The sequence below is a fragment of the Numenius arquata genome, chromosome 4, assembly GCF_964106895.1.
Source record: "Numenius arquata chromosome 4, bNumArq3.hap1.1, whole genome shotgun sequence".
Classification (NCBI taxonomy): domain Eukaryota; kingdom Metazoa; phylum Chordata; class Aves; order Charadriiformes; family Scolopacidae; genus Numenius; species Numenius arquata.
In genome coordinates this window covers 69,784,037-69,795,637 of record NC_133579.1, presented here as the reverse complement: position 1 = coordinate 69,795,637, position 11,601 = coordinate 69,784,037, and the positions used below count along the sequence as shown (strand labels likewise).

The 11,601-nt window shown below is 47.6% G+C and overlaps 1 protein-coding gene across 2 annotated transcripts in view; it reads left to right on the top strand.

Annotated features, from left to right (window-relative positions):
- Positions 1 to 424: 424 nt before the first annotated feature.
- Positions 425 to 11,601, top strand: part of SLC66A2 (solute carrier family 66 member 2) — a 64,409-nt gene continuing 53,232 nt past the window's right edge. The window contains exons 1-2 of one of the 2 annotated variants that reach the window (XM_074146532.1): positions 425 to 477; positions 1,062 to 1,417. In XM_074146532.1, the coding sequence (XP_074002633.1) occupies positions 1,215 to 1,417 (203 nt within the window). In that variant the 5' untranslated portion in view covers positions 425 to 477; positions 1,062 to 1,214. Of the gene's footprint in view, positions 478 to 1,061; positions 1,418 to 11,601 lie in introns of those variants that run through there. The other variant, XM_074146531.1, reaches the window with a different exon arrangement.

Sequence of the window (11,601 nt, the reverse complement as noted above, 5' to 3'; positions counted from 1 at the left end):
GGTACTCCCGCCGCCTCTTCCCCGGGGTGGGGGGGGCACCGAGCACCCGCCGCCCTCCAGCCGCCTCCCCCCCTCCTCCGCCACGTGTGGGCGTGCCGGGGGAGCCGCACCGGCCCGGCGGCCGGGCCTCAGGTAGCGGCGGCGGGCAGCCCGCCCGCTGGCACGGCGCCGGCGGCGACTGGTCCTCGGGGCCCGCCAAAGCGACGGGCCGCCTCCGGGAGCCCCGCTGCCCCCCGCCGGTTGCCGCCACCGCCGCGGAGCCGCGCGCGGGGATGAGCGGGGGGGCGGGAAGACGGCGGCGCGGCGCCCGCGGAACCGTCGGGGCGGCCCCGCCGCTCATTGGCGGAGGCGCGGCTGGTCATCGCTGGCGTCACGGGCCGCCCGGGGCTCTCCGCTACCGCTGGTCCGCCCCCGCCCCGAGTTGCGGAGCGGCGGCAAGGCGGAGGGGGATGGCGGCTGCCGGAGCTCAGGGAGCAGGTTGGGGGGGACGGGTGGGCAGACACGCGTGGCGCGGCGGGGAACCGGCGGCGGGCCGGGCGCGGGCAGGTGAGGGAGGCCCCCTCTCAGAGAAACGACCCGGCAGCCGGGCGGGGGTGCCGGTGCCCGTGCCCTCCCTGCCCACCGTACCTCGGGCCTGGCGCTCCGCGCCGTTGGCGAGAGGTGTCGTCAGCGGCGGAGCGGGGGCGGCTCTCCCTGTGAAGGGAGCCCGCGTGAGGGCGGCTCGGGGCGGGGGCGGCTCTCCCTGTGAAGGGAGCCCGCGTGAGGGCGGCTCGGGGCGGGGGCGGCTCTCCCTGTGAAGGGAGCCCGTGTGAGGGCGGCTCGGGGCGGCTCTCCCTGTGAAGGGAGCCCGCGTGAGGGCGGCTCGGGGCGGGGGCGGCTCTCCCTGTGAAGGGAGCCCGCGTGAGGGCGGCTCGGGGCGGCGGAGCGGGGGCGGCCCCCGGCCCGCCTGCGGCAGGGCGGCGGCGGAGGTTCGCTAGAGCCCGGCGGGCGGGCTGGGAGCGGCCGGAGCAGCCGGCGGCGGAGGCGGCAGGCTCACGTCCCGTCCCGCTCCGCTCCCCCAGGTCCCGTCCCTGCGAGAGAGGGCGCAGCCATGGTGCCGCATCCCAGCCGAGAGCCCGTGCGTGGCTGAAGCCCGGCTCCGCCGCAGAACCGCAGCGGAAGGCGATCCCTCCACGGTGACTGCCCCCGGGGCAGCCTCCCTGCGGCCCCCCGGCATGGAGGCGGGTGGCCTGGAGTGGCTGCTGGTCCCAATGCACCAGCTGGTGTCGTGGGGTGCGGCGGGGGCCATGGTGTTCGGCGGCGTGGTGCCCTACATCCCCCAGTACAGGGACATCCGCCGGACACAGAACGCAGAGGGCTTCTCCACCTACGTCTGCCTGGTGTTACTGGTCGCCAACATTTTGAGGATACTTTTTTGGTAAGTCAGGGCTTTTTTTTTTTTTTTTTTTTTTTTTTTCTTTTTGTTGTGTTGGCTTTTTTGTGTGTGTGTGTGTGCCCAGTTCTAAAGCTTCTTACTTGCTTGCTAGTTTGTAAAGCTTTGATTTTGGAATACTTAAGGAAATAATGTGTTTTATGTACTTTCTCGCCTTTCTTGGAGATCAACATACTGTCTTTCCTTAAGTGGGTGAATCTGCGTTGAGTAAAACGGGCTGGGCTCAGGAGCACTGTCTGTTACGCTTACCACATCTGATTATCAGCCCTCTGATGTTCCAAGATGCAACTTTTTAACTTGTTGGCAAAGGAAAGAGGTTTATTCTAAGTCGGGTCTTTCTTCTTGCTGACTGTACTTTACATTTCCCTTGCCCCTCTAACCCATTTCTCGGAGTGAAAGCCCTGGTCCTGCATGCTTATTCTAGCATCTAGTTGGTTTTTAATGTCATTGGGACACTTGCCATATGTTCTTGTATTTTCCCGGGATGTCAACTGGCTTCAGAGGGGGTTCATTTCTGGAGCTCCATGCACAGCTACATCTTTGATACTCAGGCAAAAGGTGGGCTGTCTTTCAAAGCAACCTCTTTTCGTTTTCAACACCACTTTCAATATTTAAAAGCAAGTTTGTTTCCATATTTAGGTCTTGTGCTGCCAGACAAAGAAAATGTTATAAGCGTGTGATGTCTGTGAATGAGTTTTAATAACTTATATTCCTCATTACTACTTATAACATGGATGCTACAATACTGGGACTGTACTTGAGAAACCAAAGATGAAATAGTCTGGGAAACTACTGCGACTAAAACCAGTTATTTTTGACTAGAAAACACTGCTTTATAGTCCACAAAGAACTGATGGGTAACAGGCTACATGCTTTTGTTGGTTTCCAGTTTCTTTTTAAAGCTCCTCTGACTCGTTAGGAGCCTCTACAGCAAAATGCAACGTGTAGGTGCTGTGCTGGAGTGGAGAAAACAGGAGGGGGCCTGTTTTGGGGACCCCAGCCAGGAGTCAAACTGAGGAGTCATCACTCGATCAGAGCTACTTGTTACATCGGACTTATGTTTTTCTGGGGAGAAGTGTATGGAGCAGCTGTTGGAGAAAGCAGAGAGCAGAAGGGAAGTAGAGGAACTGGCAGGGGGAGGAGAAGTGAAAGGTCCAAGTTGGCGGTTTGAGAAATAAAAATTGTCTAACTTTTTTGTTTCACTGGAGGGAGTTGAAATATACAAATGATTTGCACCTGAATGGAGATGCTGGCAGTTTCAGGGTAACCCAGGCCAGTGCATCTGTTAAATGAGACTTGGACGATAGAAGAACTGAAAGATCTTTAATTTGAGTTGATTTAATTAAGAGATGTCCAAAAGAATAAATACTATGGGTAATGAAAAGTTATAATTTATGTCAACGTTAAAAGATTTGTCAGCGCTTCAAAAGAGAGAGAATGCAGCTATATTGGTAAGATGATGTAATTTTTTTTTCCTGTGAGTATTTAAGCCACGTAATAGTATCGCTCCCTGGCGCATACTAGCTCTGTGTAGGCTCTGGTCATCCTGAGGCTTGGTGATGGCACAGAGTGGCTTCATGCAGCACGGGCAGAGGTGTGTCTGGTTACAGAGGGTGTGAAAAGCACACAGCTGGCTTGTGGGACAAGCCAGGGGAAATACGGGGACATATGGGGAAATATTGCAGGCATCAGTCTGCACAAACCTTTCTGTCTGTACTTACAATTAATCTTATCTCTTTTGAGTTCTGTTGAATTAAAAGACAGAAGAGATGACTTGCATAATGATAATTCAGTGTTCACTGACTAGAATATTTTTCTTCTCTTCTTACAAAGATTAGGCATCCCTGGTTGGCATTTATAATGAGCAGTAAGTTGTGAAAGCTGCAACTGAGGGTGGATATTATCCTTGTGCATATGGATGATTAAAGGAAGATAGCAGGGCAAGAGCCTCTGATTTCTGTGAACATGTTTAAAATGCACCCATAGAGCAGCTTGGCAATTCAATTTTTGCGTTAGTTGTTTAATGTCACCTATGGCTAATGTGTTATCCGGGGCACAGCACTGTAGATAATTTGGCATAAACAGCACTGTTACTTTAATGTGTATGTGATATTCATGGGAGGGAATTAGAAGGGTTTTGTTTATTTTGTTTTGAATTTATTAAATAATTTGATCCATTCAGAACAGAACTGTTCCTACAAGTAATTTTGTTTTGTGTACAATTTTTCCCCAATCTGACTTTCAAAGTACCAGTTGATGACTCCTTCCCTTTAGCAAACCAGTCCAGATCTGAATCCAAGTCTCTCTTCTGAGAACTTCACTTACATACAGCTGCTGTTTTCAATTGTTTTCAGTTTCTCTTTGTTACCCCTGGTTATTAAGCGTATGATTTGTGCCAGATTCATCCCCTCTGACTTCCCCTCCACTCTAATCCAAAAATTAGTACTTAAAGTAGTGGGCTTTAAAAACTTTGAAGTTCTAATAGTGTTGCTTTCCAGGCATTAATTATTTCTTAGATTGACTCATGGTTTTTTTTTTTTTTAATTTATTTTTTATTTGATTGGTTTGGTTTGTTTTTTTAACTTCAAATACACTTCTGTAACTCATTAATTTGTTTCTGTTGTTACTTCCAGATTTTTCTTGAATTTCATATATTCTCGAATCTGAGGCTCACAGTGTGGAATCTTATGTATTTCAGATGCACAGGCAACAGGAATAAACAGTTCCTGCTTTTTATGCTGTGTTTCCTCTGTGTTTTCACTCCTGAGTCGTGCTGGTCTTTCTGTGTCTCTCTCGCTCAGACCCAGCCCCACCTTTCCCCTATGGCTCTGCTATGCTTTGTTCACCACCTCTGTGGGGGCAATTCCCTCATTTCCTTTCTGTGAATTGGTAGATTCCATATGTGAATTGGCAGATCCATATGTTCCTAGAACTGTACTTTGTTTTCTCAGAGGTGTGTGGGTTTTTTGGTTTTGGTGGTGTTTTTTGTTGTTTGTGTTTTTTTTTTTGTCTAATGTCTGGTTTTGCAGTGGGTGAAGTTTGACCTTTCATCTCCCCTCCAAATAGAGTATTTACTTCCTAATCTTGGCACATTTTGTGTGTCAATAGAGTTGCAGCTGGTGTATTACCCTTTGACAGTAGCCAATGAACAAAGTACTGCTGAGATCAAGGATAACAAACCTGTTTCCAGTTACCTGTTCTCACAATTTCTCTCCTCCAACTAGACTGTCTCCACTGGCAAGCCATCTTTTAAAGTCAAGAGGACTCTGTGCAATGCCTCTCCTCCTTGTCTTCCTCGCCCCTAATCCCTTAGTTTCAGAGTGTGCTCACCAAACTTCTGTTTGCTAGTGATGACAGGAACCCATTATCCATTAAGTCACTTTTCATGCTTCTCTATTTCACAATGTCTCAAAATGTCATCTTTAAAGCGACGTTTCTGCTTTCACTTATCTGCGTTTGGCCTTGCTCCGTTCCAACAGTGAGTTACATGATGCCAGAACTTTTTGGAAAAGCAGTGGGAGAGGACGCGTCTGTAAGAATGAAAACAGTGTATGGATAGCAATGGGCACGATTCCACTTTGTTTATGCACACATGGCTTTTGTTTAGGAAAAAGAAATTGGAAGTTTGACTGTACAAACTTGTGGTTCAGTGTGTTGCCTGTATGTGAAGTCTTTGGCCCTTTTGAAGAGGATTCTGAAAAAAAAAAAATAAAATTTGAAAAGTAGACAGTCTGGGTTCACAGCATCACACAATGGGGTCTCGGTTTACCAGTGTGAAAAGTAGATTCTGTGCTGTGACTAGACTTGATACCAAGTTAGCTTTATTTTTTGTAATATTCTATTGTTATAATTTTATATAATGCTTGAAAGCAGTGCTTATTTTGAGGTGCCATTGTAGATGCTGGTTGTGATTTATGATTGGTATCAACTGCTCCTTTGTTCTAATCCTTCTGCTATTGTCAGTGCTGCTTCTCCTGCCAGTCTTCTCCAGACCCCAGAGGTCATTGTTTCTCTCTCCACTCTGTTCAGCTTCTGGACTGGTCAGCCTGGAGAAGGTCTGTGCTGCGGGTGAAGAGGAAGAGGCAGTGCAAAACTCAGCGCCTTTGTAATTCTGGTACATATGAAGATGTATGGCATTCTCTGAAAAATCTGATAGCAATTTTTTTTTTCCCCTCTGCATTTTTAATAAAACACTTCGTTACCTTTTTTTTTTTTTTAGCTGATGTCTTATCATACTTGCTAGAGTTAGCTCTGATTTCTTGTTCAAGACTAGCTGTGAAATATCCGAGGGGATCTTACTGATGCTCGATCTTAGAGGTGGTTAATCATCGGGTTAAGCTGTCCTAGGCTGTTCTGACAATGTAGGCTGGCTTCACAGCATACTGTGGCACTTCAACTTAGCTGTGGCCAGCACTCTGACAGCTTTGCATTGTCATCATCAAGAACGGGAGCGAGAAGGCAGGCGAGAGTTGTGTAATCAGCTGGGGGTGGAGGATGCAGAAGAACTTACTTGTGAATTCTCCCTCTCTTCCCCCTCTCTCTCTTCCCCCCTTCTTTTTTTTTTTAAAGCAGAGCTTATGATGAGATAAACTGTGGTTTCTTATCATATTAAAATCAGAATAAATAGAGGGAAGGCAACTATAGATTTCTCAGACATCAGCTGTAGGCATTCTTATTTGTATCTTGAGTAAGTTCAGCCAAAAGTACTTGTGCTCCCTGCTATTCCCAGACCTTTTTGGCCTTTTTTTTTTTTCAGTTTTTGCAATCCATAAAATGTTTTCTGTGGTAGTATGATATGGTTTGTATATTTTCCAGGAAGAAAGTATCCTTTCCAAAAGTGTTGAGATGTAATTCTGTGGGCCGCTGGCCTAAGCCTCATACAGCAACACCTTAGAAATCTAAACAGCAGAAAATAAAACTGCAATTTTTGGAGCTGTTCTTACAAAATAGTTGCCTGAAGACAAACTGTGGAAACAAGTTCTGACAGGTCAGGGAAAAGATGAAAACTACGGAGTGTGTTATTTTTGAGCAAAGGCAATTCTCTACCCATTCCCCATCAGTTTACCTTCTGAAAACTGTAATGTCGGTAGAACTGGGAGCTTTCCGTGCCAGACTCGGTGGAATAAGCTCCCTGTTATGAGTAGAGGTTTACTGAGACGAGCATGCAGCTGGAGGTAATTTATAGGAAAATGTTGGACTCGCTGTTGCCTGGGGTAGTTTCCTACATACTTGTTTATTTTGCTGTAACACCTACAGTGCTGCTTGTGGGTCAGGTCCCTGCTGTCAGGTGCTGCTTTGGCTTCAGATGGTGGGCCAGTGGTGCCTGTCTGTAGGGCTTCCTGTGGGAAGGAGAAACTTTTGCTTTGAAGACTTCTGTTACTAAAATGGGTCTCGCCAGCTTTTACCATGTGGTGAAGGTGGGACGATGGTATAAACCAAGCTGACAAGAGTGACTACAACTTGGAAAGATTGCATTACATATGGCCTGCTAGTGGAATCTCACTCAGATATTGAGAGCGGAAGAGTTATGCAATTCCTCCTCCTTTTTGTATGTGCCAGAGAGCAAGGATAAAATGCACTGCTCTTTTGTACAAAAAGTAAAGGTAAAGCAGGATTTTGGTATGCCCAAGCGAGAAGCTTGTTTTGGGTGCTCCATAAAGTCCTGGAAGTTTACGTGTCAAGGAGAAACTCGTATCAAGAGCTCCTGTTGTGAAACGAGATTGTTTCCCTTTCCTTCTGCTGATTAGATTCTGTAGTTGTATGGGCTTTCAGGACAGCTGCCATGCTGTCTCACCGGGCTGTCTGTTGTGGCCCTGGCGCTGTGTGCAGCATCTCACACACTTTCCGTGTTGCCTAGAATCTGTAGCTTCCCAAAGAGCTGGAAAAGTCGACCCAGAGCAGTGATGCCCATAGTAGCTTTGGTGGTTTCCACTCTTGGGGCGGGTGGAAGCTGAAATGGCCTTCAGGAGTGTAGGAGAAAACGGTGTGGTCAGGGTGATGGTCACCTGGTTGCACCAACAGCAGGCAGTTTTCTTTTATGACACGTCTTAGGAAAGGCGATAAGCAAACCTTTTGTGTTTGATCGAGTTTGAGCTTCTTTTGCACAATCAACATTTGCTGTTTTGTGTAGGTCCGGGACTGGAATAGCAGGATTATTGCAACAGGATTGAGCTGTACCTAGCTTTCTCCATGACTAGTTAGTCTCTGCTCTGGCTTAAATATTCACTTCCCTCGTTGTCTTCACCCTGAACATGCATTAATTGTTTTAAGGTTGTTGAGATACTAATAAAATATAAGCCACTCCCTCCCCTTTATTTACATATTTTACTAGAACAGGAAAAAGTTATTTTGTTTTTACAGTATTAGGTAAACAGTGGAAAAACCTCTTTGTCTCTGTAGTCTGACATACGAAGTCTGAGTTCCCTGAATACTGCAAATGTCGTGGTTTTTCACTTTGTCACATAATACTGTAGTTGTGAGGTGAAAATGCACAATAACGATGGTGACCTCCTCATCCCCAGGACTTCAGAGTTGTTCTTTTCTGCGAGCCCGTTCTAGTATCCTAAAGCTCTTCATTTTATAATCTGCTTTAATGTTCCTCCCCTCCCGGCTCCTGCTCGGGCAAAGAAGGGAATCACCTCTGCGAGGCAGAAAGTAAATAGAACACGGACAATAGCGCGTTCTCCCTGCAGGGCCGGCATCTTGCAGTGCTCCTGGATCGAGCTGGCTTGAGGAATCTTAAACTGGATTAGTGTTGCTTTGACAGGCCCTAATATCAGCCTGAAGTAGAGTAAGCAGCCTCGAGAGGTGTTTTGTTTTCATGGTCCTGGGCAAAATGAGTGTTCTGACTTTACTTTTAAAGTACTGAGGACCCGACGGTGGTCCTTGGCGCTGGTTTCCCCTTCAGTCGTCTTGTGGTGGTAGTGTGGTGTAGGCCATGTCCTGTTTTCTCTGCCTGTTGGTCTCCAGGGCAACTGTTTGGTTTCCTGTAGGTGGGACCTCGCTTAGAGCGTTGTGTTGCCTGCGGGACTCAGTTAGGGGACTGGTGTTTGGGGAGATGTATTTCACATGAGTATGTTTTGTTTTGTAACCTTTGTCTTTGGCTGGAGGGTTGTTACAAAAAAATAATACAATCTACAGGTATATTGCATTGTTTGAACTCTAAGAATTTTTAAATTTCCAGTTTACCTCTCTTGTGTGAGTTTTACTTTTTTTTTTTTTCCCCCCAGTTTTTAAGTGGTAGAGGATCTGCAGCAATACTTCCAGTCTTAATTCCAGTAAGGCTGTGGTGATGGCACATTGTCCCGATGATCAGACAGCAGGTGACCGTGCTTATGAGTGTTTGTAGTGGGTGGATGTTTATACCGCAAGCAATGCTTTTGTGAGGCACCCATTACTGCATGGCCAATAATCTCATCAGCAGGGAGAAGCTAACCTTGCAGCGACCTGCGCGCTGGGTTTACCATCATAATAGCTTCTAGCTTAACTGTTCTGCTAGCTCAGCCCCTCTTAAATGCCTTACTGTATTTTTACATGTAAATACATTTGTAATTGGAGATGGTTTTAAAAGCCTAATGTAAACAGTTTTAACTGCTCTGTAATACTAAGTAAGTCTTCCCCATTTTGTTTTCTCGTTCCCTGGATAAGAGACAAATAGAACAGTAGCAAATTTCAGTAGTTCAGGGGAACTCGGCCCCAGTCAGCAACACGGGCTGAATGAGTTTTGTGATCATGGGCAGGGGTCATAGGCTGGACCAAACTTCTGTTATTCTCCCCTGTGTTTTTCCCTAGTGCAGTGCAAGCCTTATCCAGAGAGCACTCTGCCTGTGATTACATGCATCAGTTTTGTTCTTTATTTTCTTTCTCATAGCATCCTCCAGATTTGTTATGACAATGGCTCTCGTGTGGCCCACCACAAATCATAGAATCATCTGGGCCGGAAGGGACCTTCAAAGGTCATCTAGTCCGACACCCCCCCCCCCCCCCCCGCAGTTAGCGGGGACACCCCCAACTAGACCAGGTTGCCCAGGGCCTCGTCGAGCCTTACCTTGAATGTCTCCAGGAAAGGGGCCTCAACCACCTCCCTTGGCAACCTATTCCAGTGCTCCACCATCCTCATGGTAAAGAACTTATTCCTAATGTCTAATCTAAATCTGCTTTTTTCCAGTTTAAAGCCATTGCCCCTTGTTCTGTCATTGCCGGCCTTTGTAAACAGACTGTCTCCAGCCTTCCTGTAGCCCCCCTCAGGTACTGGAAGGCTGCTATTAGGTCTCCCTGGAGCCTCCTCCAGGCTGAACAACCCCAGCTCCCTCAGCCTGTCCTCATAGCAGAGATGTTCCAACCCCCTGATCATTTTCGTGGCCCTCCTCTGGACCCTCTCTACCAGGTCCATGTCCTTCTTATATTGAGGGCTCCAGACCTGCACACAGTACCCCAGGTGAGGTCTCACCAGAGCAGTGTAAAGTGGCAGAATCACTTCTCTGGATCTGGTGGCAACACATCTCTTGATGCAGCCCAGGATGTGATTGGCCTTCTGGGCTGCAAGTGCACATTGCCTGCTCATGTCCAGCTTCTCGTCCATCAGCACCCCCAAGTCCCTTTCCTCAGGGCTGCTTTCTAATGCGTCATCCCCCAGTCTCTATTGATAGCGAGGATTGTTCTGGCCTAGGTGCATAACTCTGCACTTGGCTCTTGTTGAACCTCATGAGGTTTACTTGAGCCCACCTCTCCAGCCTGTCCAGGTCCCTCTGGATAACATCACATCCCTCTGGTGTATTGACAAGACCACACAGCTTGGTGTCGTCCGCAAACTTGCTGATGGTAGAAAGAAGTGGGGGACTAAGGTACATGGCGTGCAACTGCTGTTCTTCCAGTAGCTGCTGGTGGTGTCTTTGGCAGTGGTGTGGATACTCAAGGCATTGTCCTACTTTTCCTTAGCTGTATGCCATTAGGTAGGAAACACTTGGCTGTTTTAATTAGTGTGAGCTGCTTGGCTGTTCTGCCCAGGATGATTTCCGAGGAAGCTAGTCAAGGACTTTCTAGTCTCTCTCCTGTGCCTTATTGACTCATGACAAAGAAATCTCTCTGTAGTGAAATGGCTATAGTGGAAATGTTTGTTTGAGAGAGCGTGATGGTGACCCTAGTTGATTTTTACTAACATGGAGCTCTGCTATGAAAGTAGACCAAGCAGAAGAAACTATATTTTGCCAGGGTGCTATGGAACAGGAACTATTAAGACGAGGGCAGTGGTAGCCCTGCCTGTGAGGCTGTGGTCTCCAGCAGCGTGCTGGAGTGCTCAGAGAATGGCCTTAGTAACTGTGCAGGGAGGGAATTCAGAAAGCCTGTGTGCCTTATGGTGCAGGCTGAAGGAGCTAGGGAGCACAGCAGTGCGTTCTCACCAAATTCCTTCCTCAGCATCTCTGTCTTCAAGGCAAAACCTGGCAGAACTGAGCTCAGAGAAGCAGCTCACAGTGATGTGCGTGCCTGTAGCCTTCCTGTTGTAAATCCAATGTACTTTGAGGGCTGTGTATGAAAACCTTCTACCCTTTACCCCTAATGCGCTTACCGAGTGTGTCTGGTGAGGGTTGCTGAGCTTTCATCAAATAATGCAGGAGGAGGAACTTGGGCTATCAACGGTCTTCACTGAAGGGTCTCATTTTCTCAGGTAGAACCTTGTGTGATCACATAAGAGTAAGCTCTCCAGTCAAGACTGGCCACAATCCAGCTTTATCTCTCTGTGTTACGTGCAGGAAGGGCTCAATAGTCCCCACCAAGCATCATCAGAAGAGCAAGAGAAATTAAACTGGGAGGAGAGGGGAGGACAGGAGAGGACAAATGATGTATGTTTGGTTCCTACGTCTTTTGAACTTAGAATCATAGACTTCCTTACTTTCCCCCCAGCCTTGGTCCAGGTTAGACACAAATTCATGGTTTGGTGTGTTCTGCAGCCCTGGTCTTTCCACTCAGATGTCTAGAGGCAGACAGAGCACAATACTTCCCCCCACCCCTTAGGAAGTTGCTATGCTAACCTAGCAAGCTAATAGCTGTGGGTATTTATTTCTTTGTAAGGCAAGTGCTATTGTTTTTATTACTTCATTTTAAAAATGAAAAAAAATCGAGAGAGGTAAGTTTTGCACAGAAGTCCTTGTGAAATCTGTATGGAGTGTGTA